Consider the following 15,015-nt stretch of genomic DNA (forward strand, 5'->3'; position numbering starts at 1 on the left):
GTATTCCTACCTCTGACCCAGGATCCAGCGGTGTGCTACGGCGCATCACGTCCCTCAATCGATCCAGGAATTCAGATGGGGACTCGGAAGGGCTCTGTCTGATTGCATACAAAGCTGACCAATTTATAGTTTTGGGGATTGCCTTCTCCATTCCCTTTAAAATCCATTCCTGGTACTCCTGCAGTTTTTCCATATGTGCAGATCTATTAACATCCCACTTTGGATCTTGGAGGGGGAAATGTTCCTTAACGTTCCCTCCTGTAACTTTATAATGGTATCCTTCCAATCAGGATTATGTTGCTTTATAATAAATTGGAAATGCTTAGTTACACTTACCGGGTCACTCCTATAATCTTTTGCAATCTTTTTCCACTCCCCTAGGTCAGCAGTAGAAAAGGGTACTTTAATTAACATCGTCCCACCATCCGGTCCCACCGCCTCCCGGAGAGGTGCTTGAAAAACTGTTGGAGCGGATTTCTTCCTAGTACGGGAAGATACGGGACTGTCCGGGGGAGTCAAAGCTCTGTCCGAGTCCGCATCCTGTTCCTGTGGTCGAGGGGGAGGCTTAAACAAATCAGTTAAATCTTGTTCTGGCGCCTGATGAATCTTACTTGCCTTAGTACATCTTTGTCTGATACTACATGCCGAACAACACCGCCTCAGTTTACCTCTGAGCTCCTTGTTGTTTTCTCGCTCAAGCGCGAGTACCATAGGGTCCTGTGGGGGCACCATTCCACAGCCCCTTTGCCATTCCGGGTGGTTTCGGAGGGTGAAAAACATATCTGCATACGAAACCTTATCCCATTTTCTTTCTCTTCTTAAAAACAACATTAGTTGTAAAAGGGTGTTATAATCTATTGACCCATCAGACGGCCACTTAGCCTCACCTTCTAGCTTGTACAACGGCCACCATTGATTGCAATATTTGATAAGGGTCTTTTTACTTTCCGTACTTCCAGTCCCAGCAATATCTTCCCAGTGAGCAAGTATGAAACCCAGAGGACTTTTGTTTATTATTCCTCTACTCTGACCCCCTCCCATATTTATTGATTTATTATTTATCCTTCTTTTGTACACAAACACAGCCCTTTCTTTCTTATCCCAGTCTAAATTTTACACTTAGGATGCTCGGAATTTCAGCCAACCTTTACCCACAACTTTTCACCACAACCCTTACACTCTAGAACAAAATATAGGTTTACGAGAGTTACCGTGGTGTAAAGGACACTATTCAGGACCGTCAGGGTCCCACCACAAGGGAACAAAGGAATCTACAATGACAGAACACAATAAACTACTACCGCGGTTACAAACACACACTTTGGATCCAATTCAATCTTTGCACACAAACAATACAATTTACATAGACTCACAGTGTTCACACTCTCGTGAACGTCCACACACTCATAGTGGTCACACAATCATACAAGAAACTTGGGAAAGAGGAAAGTCCCCTTGCTTTCTAGCCCACCTCAGAAGAATCTGGGTGGCTAGGGGCGGCTGGACAGACCTCACGCCACACACAGTCACAGCTTTGCTAGGATTCCCGAGACTCACTCACGCTTTCACAACACAGGCATTTACACCATAGAAGGTCCTGCACGCAACATAGAATTTTTACCATGCAACATAGATCACACACACACAAGAATCCTTCACGCAGACACTATGGTTCAGCAAGTCCAAATCAGTAGCCAACACAAAATGCCTTATTACAAGAACCAAAAATCGATACCAGCAAAACACAGACTAATTTGATCTACTCCCAGGATCACTAGTGGTCACTCTATCGGTCAGTGAGTCCCCAACTGGAGCCCCAAACCAACCTGGGTACCCACCCAAAGGGGACTATGCTGCACGCCAGACGTCTCTGCGCGATTTACCAGCTGCCCCGGCCACGCGTACGACTTACAGGCCCCTACCATTAAACATACCGTTTGGTCCGCGGCTTCAGGAGGTCGTTGTCTGCTCCCGTGGTGAGCGGCTGGCAGCGGAGGCTCCTCCGAGGAAAGTGCTCGGGGCGCGCCTAGGAGAGTCCGCTCCGCAGTCGATCCCGCAGCCAAGCAGAGAGCCTCCTGCCTGGCTCGCCAAACTGACGTGCGGAAAGCAGACTCCACAATCTGTAAGATTGTAAAGTAGGTATGTTTATTCGGCGCCGGGCAGCACGGGGGGTAGTCCCGCCAAAATCGTGCGCGCCTGGCATGGCAATTCACTTTGAATTTTATACAACCAAGTGTTACATATGCATGAAGTTAAAAAAACACGCCTATACATATGCATGAGCTATCCCCGCTCCGTATTAAAATTAGTTCCAAGAGGTCATTTAGGTATTACAATTAGTTCCAAGAAGTCATTTGTCCAGTTTTAGCTGGCTCCTGAAGGAGGCCCCTTGGTTCTTATCAGGACTGTCCTTGTGTGGGAGGTGCAGGACTTCTCGCAGGAGACCCCTTGGTTCTTATCAGGACTGTCCTTGTGCGGGAGGTGCAGGACTTCTCACTTCAGATAAAGAGTTCAAAGCACAAAGCAAGACCCCTCGGTTGGGGAATACAAGACTTCCCCCCCTCGGGTAGTTTTTACAATAGCTAGTTAGCAAAGCATCAAACGCTATTTGTATTAGCATGCACAGCAATAATCAATAAATGCCATATCTATTAAAGTTTCCTTAGCCCCTCTTCTCAGTACCGCCCCACAAACAGCTTGGCATGCGCTCGGCTGCCCCAGGCCTCGTCTGCCTTTGTTCCTCCTTCGCCTCGGCAGCTTTAACAGACCCTGCCCCATCCGCGCCTCCGTTTTCCTCTTGTTATGTGATAGAAATGATTAATCAACATAATTTTAGAATAATATGATTTTGGAAAATTTAATGTCAACATGAGGTGATTGTGGCTTACTCTATTACTGTAGCCATGTAGGCTAAATTTTATCTGAGCTCTGTTAATCCGTAGAGGGACCAGGCGGGTTTAGACCTGTTAGTCAGAAGTTAGCCTGGCGCATCCGGGGCGGTTCGCAAGGGTGGCAGAGCAAAGGCAGGCCTGCAGAACGAGGTGTGAACGCGCGCCCTGAGCCAGTCCTTTGCAGGCAGAAAGTCCAGGACGATGCGGCCTGTTCCCGAGACCACAGAGGGAGATTTGAGGGGGGCTCAGCCAGCAGAGTCGAGGAGGGGATGCTCCAGCGGCCCCCGGGACCACGGGAGGACCCTTGACTCGAAAGACAGCGTGCGCGAGTGGGTGGGGAATGTGGTATCAATGGTTTATCGGAAAACTGGTGATTTTGTGTCTGTGCTCTGGGAATTATCGGTGGTTATGCATGGAATCACTGAATGTCTTCTGCCCAGATTTCCAGACCCGCACGCGCGCCAGGCGGAGCGACCCCCGCGCATCAGCGCCGCAACAAAGAACGGCGGCTTCTCACTGGCACGTCGGCGCTCAGGGGTCGGTCCCCGGCTGCGGAGGCAGTTTCTGGCCCTTGTAATTCCGCTCCCGCTCGCTGCCGGTTCCGTTCACGCAGCCGCGTGCACCGCAGCCGTTGTACAGGGAAGCCGAGGGCGCTCCCGGCCCTTCCCGAAGGCAGAGCTCCCCTCGCAGCTCCCCTGAGAGCCGCGGGCTCCCCGCGGGGCTGTCCCGCCGCTCCTCCGCGGGCCGGGGGCCGCGCAGCTCGTGGGTGGAGGGAGCGGCGGCACCCGCGCCGGCGGGGGGATCGGTGCGGCTAATCGCCGCGGTTTGGGGAGCGAGGAAATAAACCTGCTCGGGCCCTCCTGCGCGGGGCCGCGCCCGGGCGCGGCCTCCGCCCCGCCTTTTCCCGCCCCAGCCGGGGCTGCCGCCGCCGCGGCTCCCCCGGGGAACAGCTCCCCGCTCCGGCGCCGTCCGGCCGGGGCTGCGGGGCACGCCGTCCGGCCGGGGCGGGGGTTGTGGGTCTCGCCCCGGCAGCTGCCCTGCCGCCTCCCGCCCCCCGGCACAGCCGCCCTGCCCTCGGCTTCCGCGGCACGGGGCGCTGCCGGCGCCAGCTTGGGGCGGGCGCTGCCCAGCGCGGGAGCGGCAGGAGAGGCACGGCTGCGAGCTTCCCCGCGCGGCGTTCCTTCCCTGGAGAGCAGCCGCCCGTGCGCACCGGCAAGGCGGGTGCCGAGATGGACTGGGGCCTTGGGGCCGAGCCCGTGCCTGCGGGACGCCGGGCCGGGGGGTGGGAGAGCGCGGGGCAGGGCCGGACTGCTTTCGCGGAGCAGCGCTTCGCTCCGGTCGGGGGAAACGGCGCCGTCGGAGCTCTGCCTGGCTCCCGCTGTCGGTGCCGGAGCTCTCCCCTTGTCCTCGGCTTGCGGTGTTTTAGCCGAGGCACGGACGTGAAGCGAGCGAGCCGACGGTTGGCGCTCACACAGCCCCTCTCCCCGCAGAAGGTGCACGGAGACGATCTCTGGGCGCATGTTCTTATCGGACTCATATCAGAGGGGCCACGTAGGGGGAATGCCGGAGACCAAAAGTGGGAGCAGGTGCCCGGGGCTTGGTCAGCGTCACCTAGAGGGGAAAAGTGAGAAGAAAAAAAGGTGACCGTGGTGCCGCCACCTTCTCCAGAAGGCTCATCATCAGGGAAGGCCGCCCGGCGTAACGAGTCGCTCTGTGTGCCTCGGCCATTTGTCCTGCGTTGCTGTCGGCGCGCCGGGGCGCTTGCAGCCGACTGCCCCCGTGCCCACGGCGCGCTTGCTGGAAACCTCCTGCGTCATCAGGACATTGTGATGGTCTGCTGCCGCTCCCCGGTGGCGTTTCTCCCCTTCTTGGGGAGGAACGTAAAGGCAAGAGGAAAGGACCTCAGGGGCGGCCAAAATACACCCGTGGAAGGTTTTCAGGAGGCCGCCCAAAGAACGGATCGTGCCTCTGAGGCAAATGGAGCCCCACGGCCGCGCCATCCGGCGGGGCGAGCCCAGCTGGAGAGCGGCAGCCGAGCTGGCGGTGGAACTTGCTCAAGTCCAGAGGCCTTCTAGCTCCAGCCAGGCCTGGCCGGACGCCCCTGCCCTCCCCGCCGATGCCCAGTGCGCAAGCCAGGTCTGCTCGTCCCTTCGGCGGCGGCGCCTGCTCCCGAAGAGCTTGTGATGTGTGCACGCATAGCGGCGTGGAATGGCTGGGCTACCGGGCAGGCAGAGCCGCGTTGTCTGGCCTGCCTCTGCTCGGCTCTGGGCCAAGGCAGCCGGGCTGCTGTCCCGCGGGCGGTGGCTGCAGCGAGGCGTCGAGTTCCCAGGAGCCCCGTCGGCACGGGCGGATGCGGAAGGGCTGCTCGTGGCAAAGCGGAGGAGGAGAGGCGGGCAGGCTGCCTTACCTTTCCCAGGTGGTAGTCTGCCGGCCCCGGCTTCACCGTTTGGTCGCCGGCAAGTTTGGTTTTGAGCGGCATGGTGTACTTGGGAGCCCTGGTTTTGTAGACGTCCAGTTCCACCTTGGGGAACGCAGCAGGACCTGGCGTCTGTAAGAGAGGCGGGAGGTTGCTGGGTACCAAAGGCGGGCGGCGATTCTCGCCGGGCGCCCACGCGGGCCGCGCTCCTTGGGCTGGCCAGCCAGGGAAGCGAGGGGAACCAGGGCGCCTCCTGATCCCCTGCCGAGAGGCAGAGTTCCCAGAGGAGGAGGGCGATTCCCGTTAGCGCCGACGAGCTTTGCCCCACCAAAGCGGTCCGTGTTGGAAAGCGAGGGGCTGCGGGTGCCGGCAGAGCCTCCCCTCTCCCGCTGCTGGCAGCGGAGAGCCAGGGATCCGCGGCTTCTGGGGTTCTGCCGCCGGTGCAGGCAAAGGTGCATTACGAGAGGCTGCAGCAGGCGCTGGAGCCCTCCTGCCCCGAGGGAGCGGCTGAGCTTCAGCTGCTGCGGCCAGAGAGTGGAGGAGCGTAGCTCACCTCGGGGAGGCCTCCAGCACAGGGCTTGCTCTTCCCCCGGATGGAGTAGCACGGGCTGGCGTGGGTGTAGGCTGTGCGGGGCCCCAGCAGCCTGGGCAGGGTGTAGGTGCCAGGACCTGGAGGGGGAACGGGCAGAGAGCGAGTCCTGCGGGGAGAGGAGCGGCGCCCGGCGCGGAGAGGAGCAGGAAGGACGTCCTGCCCCTCCCTGGGTCGCCTCCACCTTGCACCGCCCGCGGCGCAGCGTCAGTGGCTCCGAGCCCCAGCTGCCGGTTCCCGTGTGGGATGGGAGAGCTGGCGCTCTGGGACATCAGGAAGCGTGTCAAGAGAGCCTTGCGGCCTGCTGCGGAGCCCCGTCCCTGGGGCCGTTGAAAAAGCTGTCCAGCAGATGCTCCCTGGAGCACACGCAGGCTGCAGGGGCGCGTGGCTCCCAGTTCCTTACCTGGAGAGCGCTCGTCCTTAGTCTCGTGCCGGAAGACCATGGAGTGCGCCGGCGCGCGTCTGTAGCGGTGTTTGTCGGCCTCGTCGGCAGAGTATTCGCCTGGGCGGAGGAGAAGCGGAGAAGAGCAGTGAAGTTGGGCTCTTTGCCCCAGGCCGAAGAGGAAAGGGCAGGAGGCGGCGCTCAGCCTTGTTTCTTTTCTCTCCGGAACCCTCCGAGGCTCCTTCCGGGCGTGAGCTGATGGCTTGGTAGCCCGCTAGCGCAGGGCGACAGCGAGGCGCGCTTGGCTTGGCCGGAAGAAGTGCTGGAGAAACAGTACTCACTGGGTCCAGGGGTGACCTCTGTCCTTATCTTGTGGCGCCCGCAGATGGGCTGTGCTGGAGCCACGTACTTCCCGTTCCTGGTGATGGAGGACTGGACGTAGTACCTGGGGCCGGGCGAGCAGCTCTCTGTGACCAGGGAGCCGGCCCCTCGAAATGTGTACGCGGGGGCCTTGGTTTTGGTGGGATTGTGATCCCGGTAACCTGGCAAGAAAAGCCCGTGAAAGGCCACCTGCCCGCAACTGCGCTTTGAAAGCCAGTTTCTGCGTGGGGCAGCTGGAGTCGCCGGCCTCAACAAATTCCCCTCCCCTGCGACTTCTTCCTCCAAGAATGACGCCAGCGGGCCGCTCCAAAGGCGCAACGGCTCCCGGCGCTGTGCGGCTAACCGCAGTATGGCCAGAATGCTACTGGCGCAAAGAACTACGCCCCAAAACAGTTGCGAGCCAACTTAAAGCAACCGTGAAGATCACATCTCTCATGGTTTGCTTTCCCGGAGGCCCGATGGAAAGAAACCTCAATACCCGTAGAGAAGAAAGGGACGAGGAGAACAGCCTTCCTCCTGTGCGCTCCGGGTTACGGTGCCGCTAAGGCCCCCTCCGTGCTCCGCAGAGCCCGCGGCTCTTTCCCGGGCGCTCCCATCAGCAGCCTGAGCCTTCCTCTGGCCAGCCCGTGTCCTTGCTGCGGCCGAGAGCACGGGGGCCTGGCGCAGAGGGGAACGGAGCGGACGTGCCGCCCCTCCTCGCGACGGTGCTTTTACCTGTTGTCCCAGGGATGGAGTACTTGGGGCCCGGGCCCGTGAACTGGGCCGCGACGGGGCCGCGCGGGCGGTGAGGTCTCCAGGTGCCCACCCAGGCTCCGTCCATGCTGGAGGCACCCGCAAAGCCTGCGGCAACAGCAGAAAGTCGCTCAGGGCCTTCCTGACAGAGCCGCGCTGGGAAGCCTCCTCGGGAGGAGCAGCAACGCTTCCGCTTTCTCAGCCTTGACCGTCCGAGCGGGCACAGACGAGCCTGTCGGCTGCTGCAGCTCTCGGTCGCAGGGTGCGGCGAGACTGAGGGCAGGCAGCGATGGGGCAGGAGAGGTTGTGGTCTCAGCTGCCAGGTGGCCCCGGCTCGTCGTGGGGACGCACTGTGACATCACAGAGGCCGCTGGTGCCTGTCCTGTGTCCTGTCGCATCATATGGCTGATGGGGAGCCGGGGACGTCCAGCTCGCAGGGCCAGACCTTGGTGAGCTCTGCACGGCAGCAGCGAGGGCAGAACGGATGCGATTTTTGCCTTTCGCCAAGGAGCCGCGTGCTCCTGTAGCGCCGGGGTCGTATAATAACGTGGGCGTGCACGTGGACACCCGGCATGTCTGCTCTGGGTCTGTTTTCCAGCTGCCCCTTCAGCTGTGTTTGCGTTTCCTGGGGAGGGCGAGCTGGGCTGGGGGCTGTAAGCAGAACCTGCTGTCGGGGGCTCTGCCTTAGCCAGGTGTGGCCGTATCTCTTGGGAGCGGCCGTTACCCGCTGGGTGCCAAAGGCAGGTGTCGATTCTTGCCGTGTGCCCGCGCAGGCCGTCAGGGAATCTACACCTCCCCCCAGCACTTCTATGGCTGGATCCTCGTGCCGATGGGGCTGCGCCCGGCAGGGACAGATACTCCGACATCGCGGGCACGGAGTCACTTTCTCACCGCCTGGACCCCCTGGCAGAGCCCGAGGCCAATACAAACGCAACCAAGCAGGTTTAGCTGCTGCCCGTTTCCACTCCAGAAGCTGGTGGACACCTTTCCTCGGCTGCGGGAGCTCCTGCGGGTCCCAAGGGGAAAAAAGACCTGAGCAGCAGCGTGCACGGGTCCCAGGGCAGGCTGCGGCGTGCCCCCGCCTTTGCCAGCTGGGCCAACGGCAGCCTCCGTTTCAAAGGCCTGCGCTGTCCTGCCCGCGCTCGTCGCAGCGCGCACAAACGTCGGAGCCGACTTTGGTGTCGAAATAAAGCAGCTGATGTTCACAGCAAACCCTGCTCTTCCCCTTCGATGGCCCGGAGACAGATGAAGCGGCTTTTCCGGTCTCCCTGGGAGGGTTTGGATGGGGGTGGGAAGTTGGAGCCGTCTGATTCTGTCAGCGGTGTGCAAGTTTTGACAGCTGCAGCGCGAGGGTCCCCAGGGTCCCGCCCGAGGGTGTCGCGCTCTGAGTTAACGCCCCCAGGCGTTACCCGGGGCTTTGGTTAGCGCCCACCAAGGGTCTCGCTCCCTGGCTTTTACGGCTTGTGACCATCAGGGCGCTCTGACTGCTGTCAGCCCGTTCCTGTCCCACCCCGCCGCTCGTCCCTGCACGGGACAGCTCGGGGAGCATTCCCGGTACAACGCTCTGGGTGCCTGCTGTCCCCGGCCCCTGCGCGCACCCTTCATCTCGGCGCGGAGCCGGCGAGCACCGTTTCCAGGTGTTGGATACCTGGAGTACCAGGGGCACTTAGTGAACAATCCAGACCGAACGGAATTGTTATGTTTGTGAGCAGCAGGCCTCAAGGACATCGCTGAAGCCGCCTGTAAGAAAGCACTGAAGCCACCTGTGAGAAAATAATGAGGCCGCCTGTGAGAAAGTAATGAAGCTTCCTGTGAGAAAGTAAACGAAGCAACCTTGAAGAAGATTGCAAACAACTTTGAGAAGTGAAAACATGAAAAGTACAGGACTTTCCAGGTTAACGGACATCCAGATTAGCTAAGTGCAAGTAGGAGGGATATGCAAATGTAACCATTAGAGCTTAAGCCAATCACGCAATGACTAGTAGGCATATTTTATCTTAGCAATATAAATATGCGCATCTGGGACTAATAAATGGAACTACGCTTATTACTCATATTGAGTCTTTGTCGTACGTTCCTCCGTCGCTCGCATCCAGGGGCCGCCCGTAAGGGTGGGTCAGAAAATCAGCATTGGCTCAGCCTCGCCATGGAGGCCCTCCAGCTGGACCGCGGATTTGGTGCGGCCTGCGGTCAGCTCGCAGCTGGACACGCGTTGCTGCCAGCAGCCTGCCCGAGACGCAGTTGTTTTTCCCAGGAGCAGAATTGTTATGCACAAGGCCGGCTCTGGCCTGACCACAAAACGTACAACACCCTTGAGACGGCGCAGAGCGGCGCGGGGGTGCCACGGCTCGGCCCTGGCGCCAGGGCTGGCAGAGATCACCGAGCAGCTGCTGTTGAGGAGGATGGATCACAGCTGCTGTCTCAAAACCGGCGCTGAGAACGTGCCTTTAACTGAACTTTGCTCAAAATCCGCACTTCTGTCCTAAGGGCCGGAACAGGCGGAGCTCCCCAGAGCAAAGGAGGAGCAGGGCTTGGTACTTGGCAGAAAAGGTCGGCCCCTAACAGCGAGCCCCCGGAGAGCTCTCCCCACCACGATCGACATCGACACCGAGCGTGAGGACCGGCGGGACGCTGCCTGGACCTGGGACCGTAGGGACGCCTTGGACCCGCGGTGGTAGCTATTCCCCTTTTTTTCCCCTATCTTTACTTTTCCTTTTCCCTCCCTTTCACCTATCGCGCGCCGCTTTACGGGCAAAACAATCAAGTCTGTGCTGTTTGATTGAAGCCAGCCCCTCTGGCGTGTTCGCCGTAATTCTGCGCTGCGAGATCGCACTAAAGAACCATCGCGAGTCCCGAGCGGGCCGTGACGTTTTTCACATGGGCGTCACGGACAGGATCCTGAACGACAGAGGGGCGCAGGGGCTGCGGGCTGTAACACCGCGCTCAGGGGCTGCTTCTCCAGCACGGCCCTTCCCTCCCGCACCCCCCGGCCTCGCCGAGCGGGAGCCGCGGAGCAGCGCTGGCCCCGCCGAGGTCCCGCAGCCAGCTGGGGAGCGCAGGCAGGCAGCCCCCTGCCCGTGCAGGGCGCTGCGCGCGGGCGAGGCGGCTGCCCGAGGGCCCCAGGCCGCTCATGGGAGCGCCTGGACGCTCCTGGGGTGCGCGGGCAAGGCACCGCGTGCACGCAGGGTGCGCGTGCGAGGGGTTTGCGAGGGGAAGCTGAGGGGTGCTTGTGCGAGGCTGCGCGTGGGGCCACCCCCTCGGCGCCCCGTGGGGTACAGGTGCCCCCCCATCCCCACACCCTCCCCCTGCCTCCCCCAGGAGCCAGGCCCCTGTCCCTGCCGCGTCCCGTCCCCACCCCAAGCACAGGCAGGGGACACGAGGCACCGCTCAGTGTTTTATTTATTGTCCCCGGCTGCGACAAAGGGGTTGTGCCCAGGGTGTTCCCAGGCGTGAGGGGGTGACACTGGGGCCGCGGGGACAACACGGGGCGTCAGCACACAGCGAGGGCGGCGCTGGGGTGGGGGACAATGTGGGGTGTTAGCAGGGCTGGCCTGTGGGGCTGATGACACGGGGTGATCTGCTGTGGGTGTGGGGACGGGGTGGCCCTGCGTGGGGACATGGGCCGTCCTTGTGCACTGCCGCGTGCATGAGGACACGTGGAGTGTCACCATGCGTGTGCGGGGGCTCACGGGGTACAGGTCTATCCCCAGACACGTAACAGGACCCCAGAGACGGCTGCCCTCCCCGAGCTGTCCCTGCTCGGCTGCGCCCCATGGTGACACAGACGTCCCGAGCCCCTGCGTCTCCCTGCTACGCGATGCCACGTCCCGTACCTCCACCCGCCCCCGCGCGTCCCCGTCTCCTACCCACGCTCGCAGATGAGCTCGACGACGCTGTGCTCCATGGGGACGGGGTCGAGGCAGCGGTGGGCGGCGCTGGCGGCCACCTCGTCCAGCAGCCCCTGCACCACCCGCTCGTCGGCGGCGAAGCGCCAGAGGTAGAGCTGCAGGTAGTGCCCGTCCACCTGCACCTGCTGCAGCCCGAAGCGCCCCAGCGTCCGCAGCCGCACGCACTCCAGCAGCGTCTTCAGGCTGATCTTGATGATCCCTGTCAGCACCGACACCTGGGGCGCGGGGACGCTCCCAGTCACATCTGCACCAGGGTGTGGGGACACTGGGGGCTCCCCTCTCCAGGCCAGCAGCTCCTAGGACACGCTCAAACCCCGGGATCCCCGGAGTCCTGACACGTGGCATGTGGGGACACCGGGGACACGTGGCCCAAATCCCCTCAGCGGGGGCGACACGAGGGACACCCTTGTGCTGGCTGCCGCTCCCAAGCCTGGCCGCATGGGACATGGAGGAGACGTGGCACAGGGGCACAGGGACACTCTTGGCCTGGCCGCTGGGAGCACAGGGACATGGGGACACCCTCACCCGGGACCCCCCGCGTCCTGACACCTAGGACAGGGAGCCTCAGCGGGAACACCCCTGTTGCGGTCAGCAGCCCCACGGGCCCCAACAGCTGGCTCTCGGGGACACCAGGGACAGGTGGCAGCCGGGAAGGTGGGCAGGTGAGAGACCCTGGGGGGCCCTTGGGGACACGGGGACGGCCCCGCGGCCTCACCTTGTTGAACTCGACAGGGCTGAAGATGTCAATGCGTTCGGAGAAGAGCTTCTGGATGTTGCTGAGCAGGTGGGTGTCCATGGGGGCGCTGGGGACAGTGACAGCAGGACAGTCAGGGACACGGGGACAGCCAGGTGCTTGAGAGAGCCAGGGGTGCGGGGGCAGGGACGCAGGGACGGCCAGGACACGGGGATGGGGACACAGAGATGGCCGGAGGCTGCGGGGACAGTCAGGGGACACTGGGACGGTTTGGGGACACAAGGACAGGACCATGACGACGGGCGGTGGATGTGGGGACAGTCAGGGAACGTGGGGATGGGCAAGGACAGCGAGAGACAAGACGACGACGGGACACAAGGCGCATGGGATCGTCAGGGGATACTGGGACAGCCTGGGGACAGACGGGGATGGTCAGGGGATACTGGGACAGCCACGGGATGTGGAGATGGTGGGAGGGATGCTGGGACAGCTCGGGAACATGAAGAGGGTCACGGGGGAGATGCAGCGGTTAGCGCAGGTGGACGCAGGGTGGCCCGGGGGGTGGCACCGGGTGCAGGGCTGGCCTGGGGGTGTAGCTGGGGGCGTAGCGCCCCGCTGCGTGCGAGCTGCTGTAGATGGAGAAGGCGCGCCGGCTGGAGTCGCTGCTCTGCGCCCGCCGCACTCCCTCCTCGAAGAGCTGCCCCACCTGCGGCACCGCGCCCTCAGCGCTGGTATGCCAGAATCCACCCAAAATACCCTCTGGCACCCCTCTGGGACCCCCAAAGAGCCTCAAGGACCTTGCAGTGACCTCAAGGATCGCTCCGGACCCTTCGGGGACCCTCTGGGCCCCCCGGGAATGTCAGGCCCCCCTCAGGCCCCCCCATCCAGTCCCAACCTGGATGTCGATGGCGGTGATGTCCTCGACCACGCGCTTCATGACGGCACGAACGTTGCGTGGCTCGACGGTGCCCAGCCAGTCTCGCGTCTCCACGCTCTTCCTCAGCATCTGTGCCACCGCGGCACCCTGGACCTGCACGTAGTGGTCGAGCAGCCGCTGCGCCGCCCCCCGCGCCTCCGCGCACAGCGCCGGTCCTGGTGTCACTGCTGGGCCCGAGTCCTGGTGGTCCAAGGGACAGGGAGACACGGAGGAACCCCCCGCACCTCCGCGCACAGCGCTGTCCCCACCGTCACCACGGCCCCGCGGCCTGGGGACACGAGGGACACGGGAACGCGTGGGGACGCCCCCTGTGCCTCCAGCATCCGATGTCCTGGGGGCACAGGGACATCGGGGACACACAGGATGCTCTCCAGGCCACCCCACCTGCAGCAGCATCACTGCCGTCCCTGTACCCTTGGGGGGCTGTGGGGGGGACGTGGGGTCATGCTGAGGTGCCCTTGGGGACATCTGGGAGACCCTGACACAAGTGAGGCCCCTTCTGCCTCCGTGTGCACTGCCATCCCCAGGGTCAGATCCTGGCTGGACATGGCGCCGCAGCAGGGCACCGGGAGGGACGTGAGGACGTTCTGGGGTCCCCCAGGGGCATTTAGGGGCACACACAGACAGGAGGAAGATCCCCATACCGCCCCACGCACCACTGTCCCCACCGTGACATCCTGGGTGGACACAGGGCCACAGGGGAACGCGGGGCCATTCTGGGGACGATCAGACCGTTTTAGGTCCACTCAGCGATGCGTCGGGGGACACAGAAGACCCCCAGGCCTCCACGCACGCCAGGGTGCCCACCGCTGCGTCCTGACTGGGGGTGCAGGGCCATCGTGTGACATCTGGGGACATTCAGGGTCCCCCGAGGTCCATTCTGGGGCCACCCAGGGCAGTTGGGGGGCTCACCTGGGGGGGGAACTGCTCGTCGGTGAGCGTGAGGATGTAGCTGACGGTGGTGGCCTCGTAGTCAAGGCAGAGGCGGGCGAGGAGCAGAGCAGGGCTGGGGGTGCTGCGGGGGCGCCCCGCTCAGCCGGGCCGTCGGCGAAGCCCCGGGCGGTGCGGCAGAGCCAGCGCACGAAGGCCACCACCAGCCCCTCGCGCACCGCCTCCACGCAGAACTCCCCCTGCCACAAAGACAGCGGGTCACACCCCAAAAATACCACTCCGGGGCGCGGAAAACCCACCAACTGCCCCACGCAAGCTCCAAGCCGCCCCGCTGACCCCCAACTGCCTTGTGCAACCCCCCGGCCTCCCGCTCTGCGCCGTCTCAAGGGTGTTGTACGTTTTGTGGTCAGGCCAGAGCCGGCCTTGTGCATAACAATTCTGCTCCTGGGAAAAACAACTGCGTCTCGGGCAGGCTGCTGGCAGCAACGCGTGTCCAGCTGCGAGCTGACCGCAGGCCGCACCAAATCCGCGGTCCAGCTGGAGGGCCTCCATGGCGAGGCTGAGCCAATGCTGATTTTCTGACCCACCCTTACGGGCGGCCCCTGGATGCGAGCGACGGAGGAACGTACGACAAAGACTCAATATGAGTAATAAGCGTAGTTCCATTTATTAGTCCCAGATGCGCATATTTATATTGCTAAGATAAAATATGCCTACTAGTCATTGCGTGATTGGCTTAAGCTCTAATGGTTACATTTGCATATCCCTCCTACTTGCACTTAGCTAATCTGGATGTCCGTTAACCTGGAAAGTCCTGTACTTTTCATGTTTTCACTTCTCAAAGTTGTTTGCAATCTTCTTCAAGGTTGCTTCGTTTACTTTCTCACAGGAAGCTTCATTACTTTCTCACAGGCGGCCTCATTATTTTCTCACAGGTGGCTTCAGTACTTTCTTACAGGCGGCTTCAGCGATGTCCTTGAGGCCTGCTGCTCACAAACATAACAATTCCGTTCGGTCTGGATTGTTCACTAAGTGCCCCTGGTACTCCAGGTATCCAACACCTGGAAACGGTGCTCGCCGGCTCCGCGCCGAGATGAAGGGTGCGCGCAGGGGCCGGGGACAGCAGGCACCCAGAGCGTTGTACCGGGAATGCTCCCCGAGCTGTCCCGTGCAGGGACGAGCGGCGGGGTGGGA

The 15,015-nt window shown here is 61.9% G+C and overlaps 3 protein-coding genes across 3 annotated transcripts; all 3 read right to left on the reverse strand.

Moving 5' to 3' along the window:
• Positions 1-4,144: 4,144 nt before the first annotated feature.
• On the reverse strand, positions 4,145-7,789 carry LOC147600709 (ciliary microtubule associated protein 1A-like). Its single transcript, XM_086749649.1, has 7 exons — positions 7,624-7,789; positions 7,374-7,499; positions 6,620-6,820; positions 6,300-6,398; positions 5,861-6,105; positions 5,299-5,439; positions 4,145-4,502 (listed from the first exon to the last, which is right to left on the reverse strand). Exons 1-7 carry the CDS (start codon positions 7,787-7,789, stop codon positions 4,425-4,427), a joined length of 1,056 nt encoding a protein of 351 aa, XP_086605775.1. The 3' UTR covers positions 4,145-4,424.
• Positions 7,790-10,765: 2,976 nt separating this feature from the next.
• On the reverse strand, positions 10,766-12,453 carry LOC147600710 (vacuolar protein sorting-associated protein 51 homolog). Its single transcript, XM_086749238.1, has 2 exons — positions 12,015-12,453; positions 10,766-11,514 (listed from the first exon to the last, which is right to left on the reverse strand). Exons 1-2 carry the CDS (start codon positions 12,285-12,287, stop codon positions 11,254-11,256), a joined length of 534 nt encoding a protein of 177 aa, XP_086605364.1. The 5' UTR covers positions 12,288-12,453; the 3' UTR covers positions 10,766-11,253.
• A 69-nt stretch (positions 12,454-12,522) lies between these two features.
• LOC147600711 (vacuolar protein sorting-associated protein 51 homolog) lies at positions 12,523-14,252 on the reverse strand. The gene is made up of 5 exons (XM_086749650.1): positions 14,244-14,252; positions 14,005-14,060; positions 13,843-13,945; positions 12,889-13,110; positions 12,523-12,699 (listed from the first exon to the last, which is right to left on the reverse strand). Exons 1-5 carry the CDS (start codon positions 14,250-14,252, stop codon positions 12,523-12,525), a joined length of 567 nt encoding a protein of 188 aa, XP_086605776.1.
• Positions 14,253-15,015: the final 763 nt, after the last annotated feature.

Source organism: Chlamydotis macqueenii, chromosome 5, assembly GCF_036417535.1.
Source record: "Chlamydotis macqueenii isolate bChlMac1 chromosome 5, bChlMac1.mat, whole genome shotgun sequence".
Lineage (NCBI taxonomy): Eukaryota > Metazoa > Chordata > Aves > Otidiformes > Otididae > Chlamydotis > Chlamydotis macqueenii.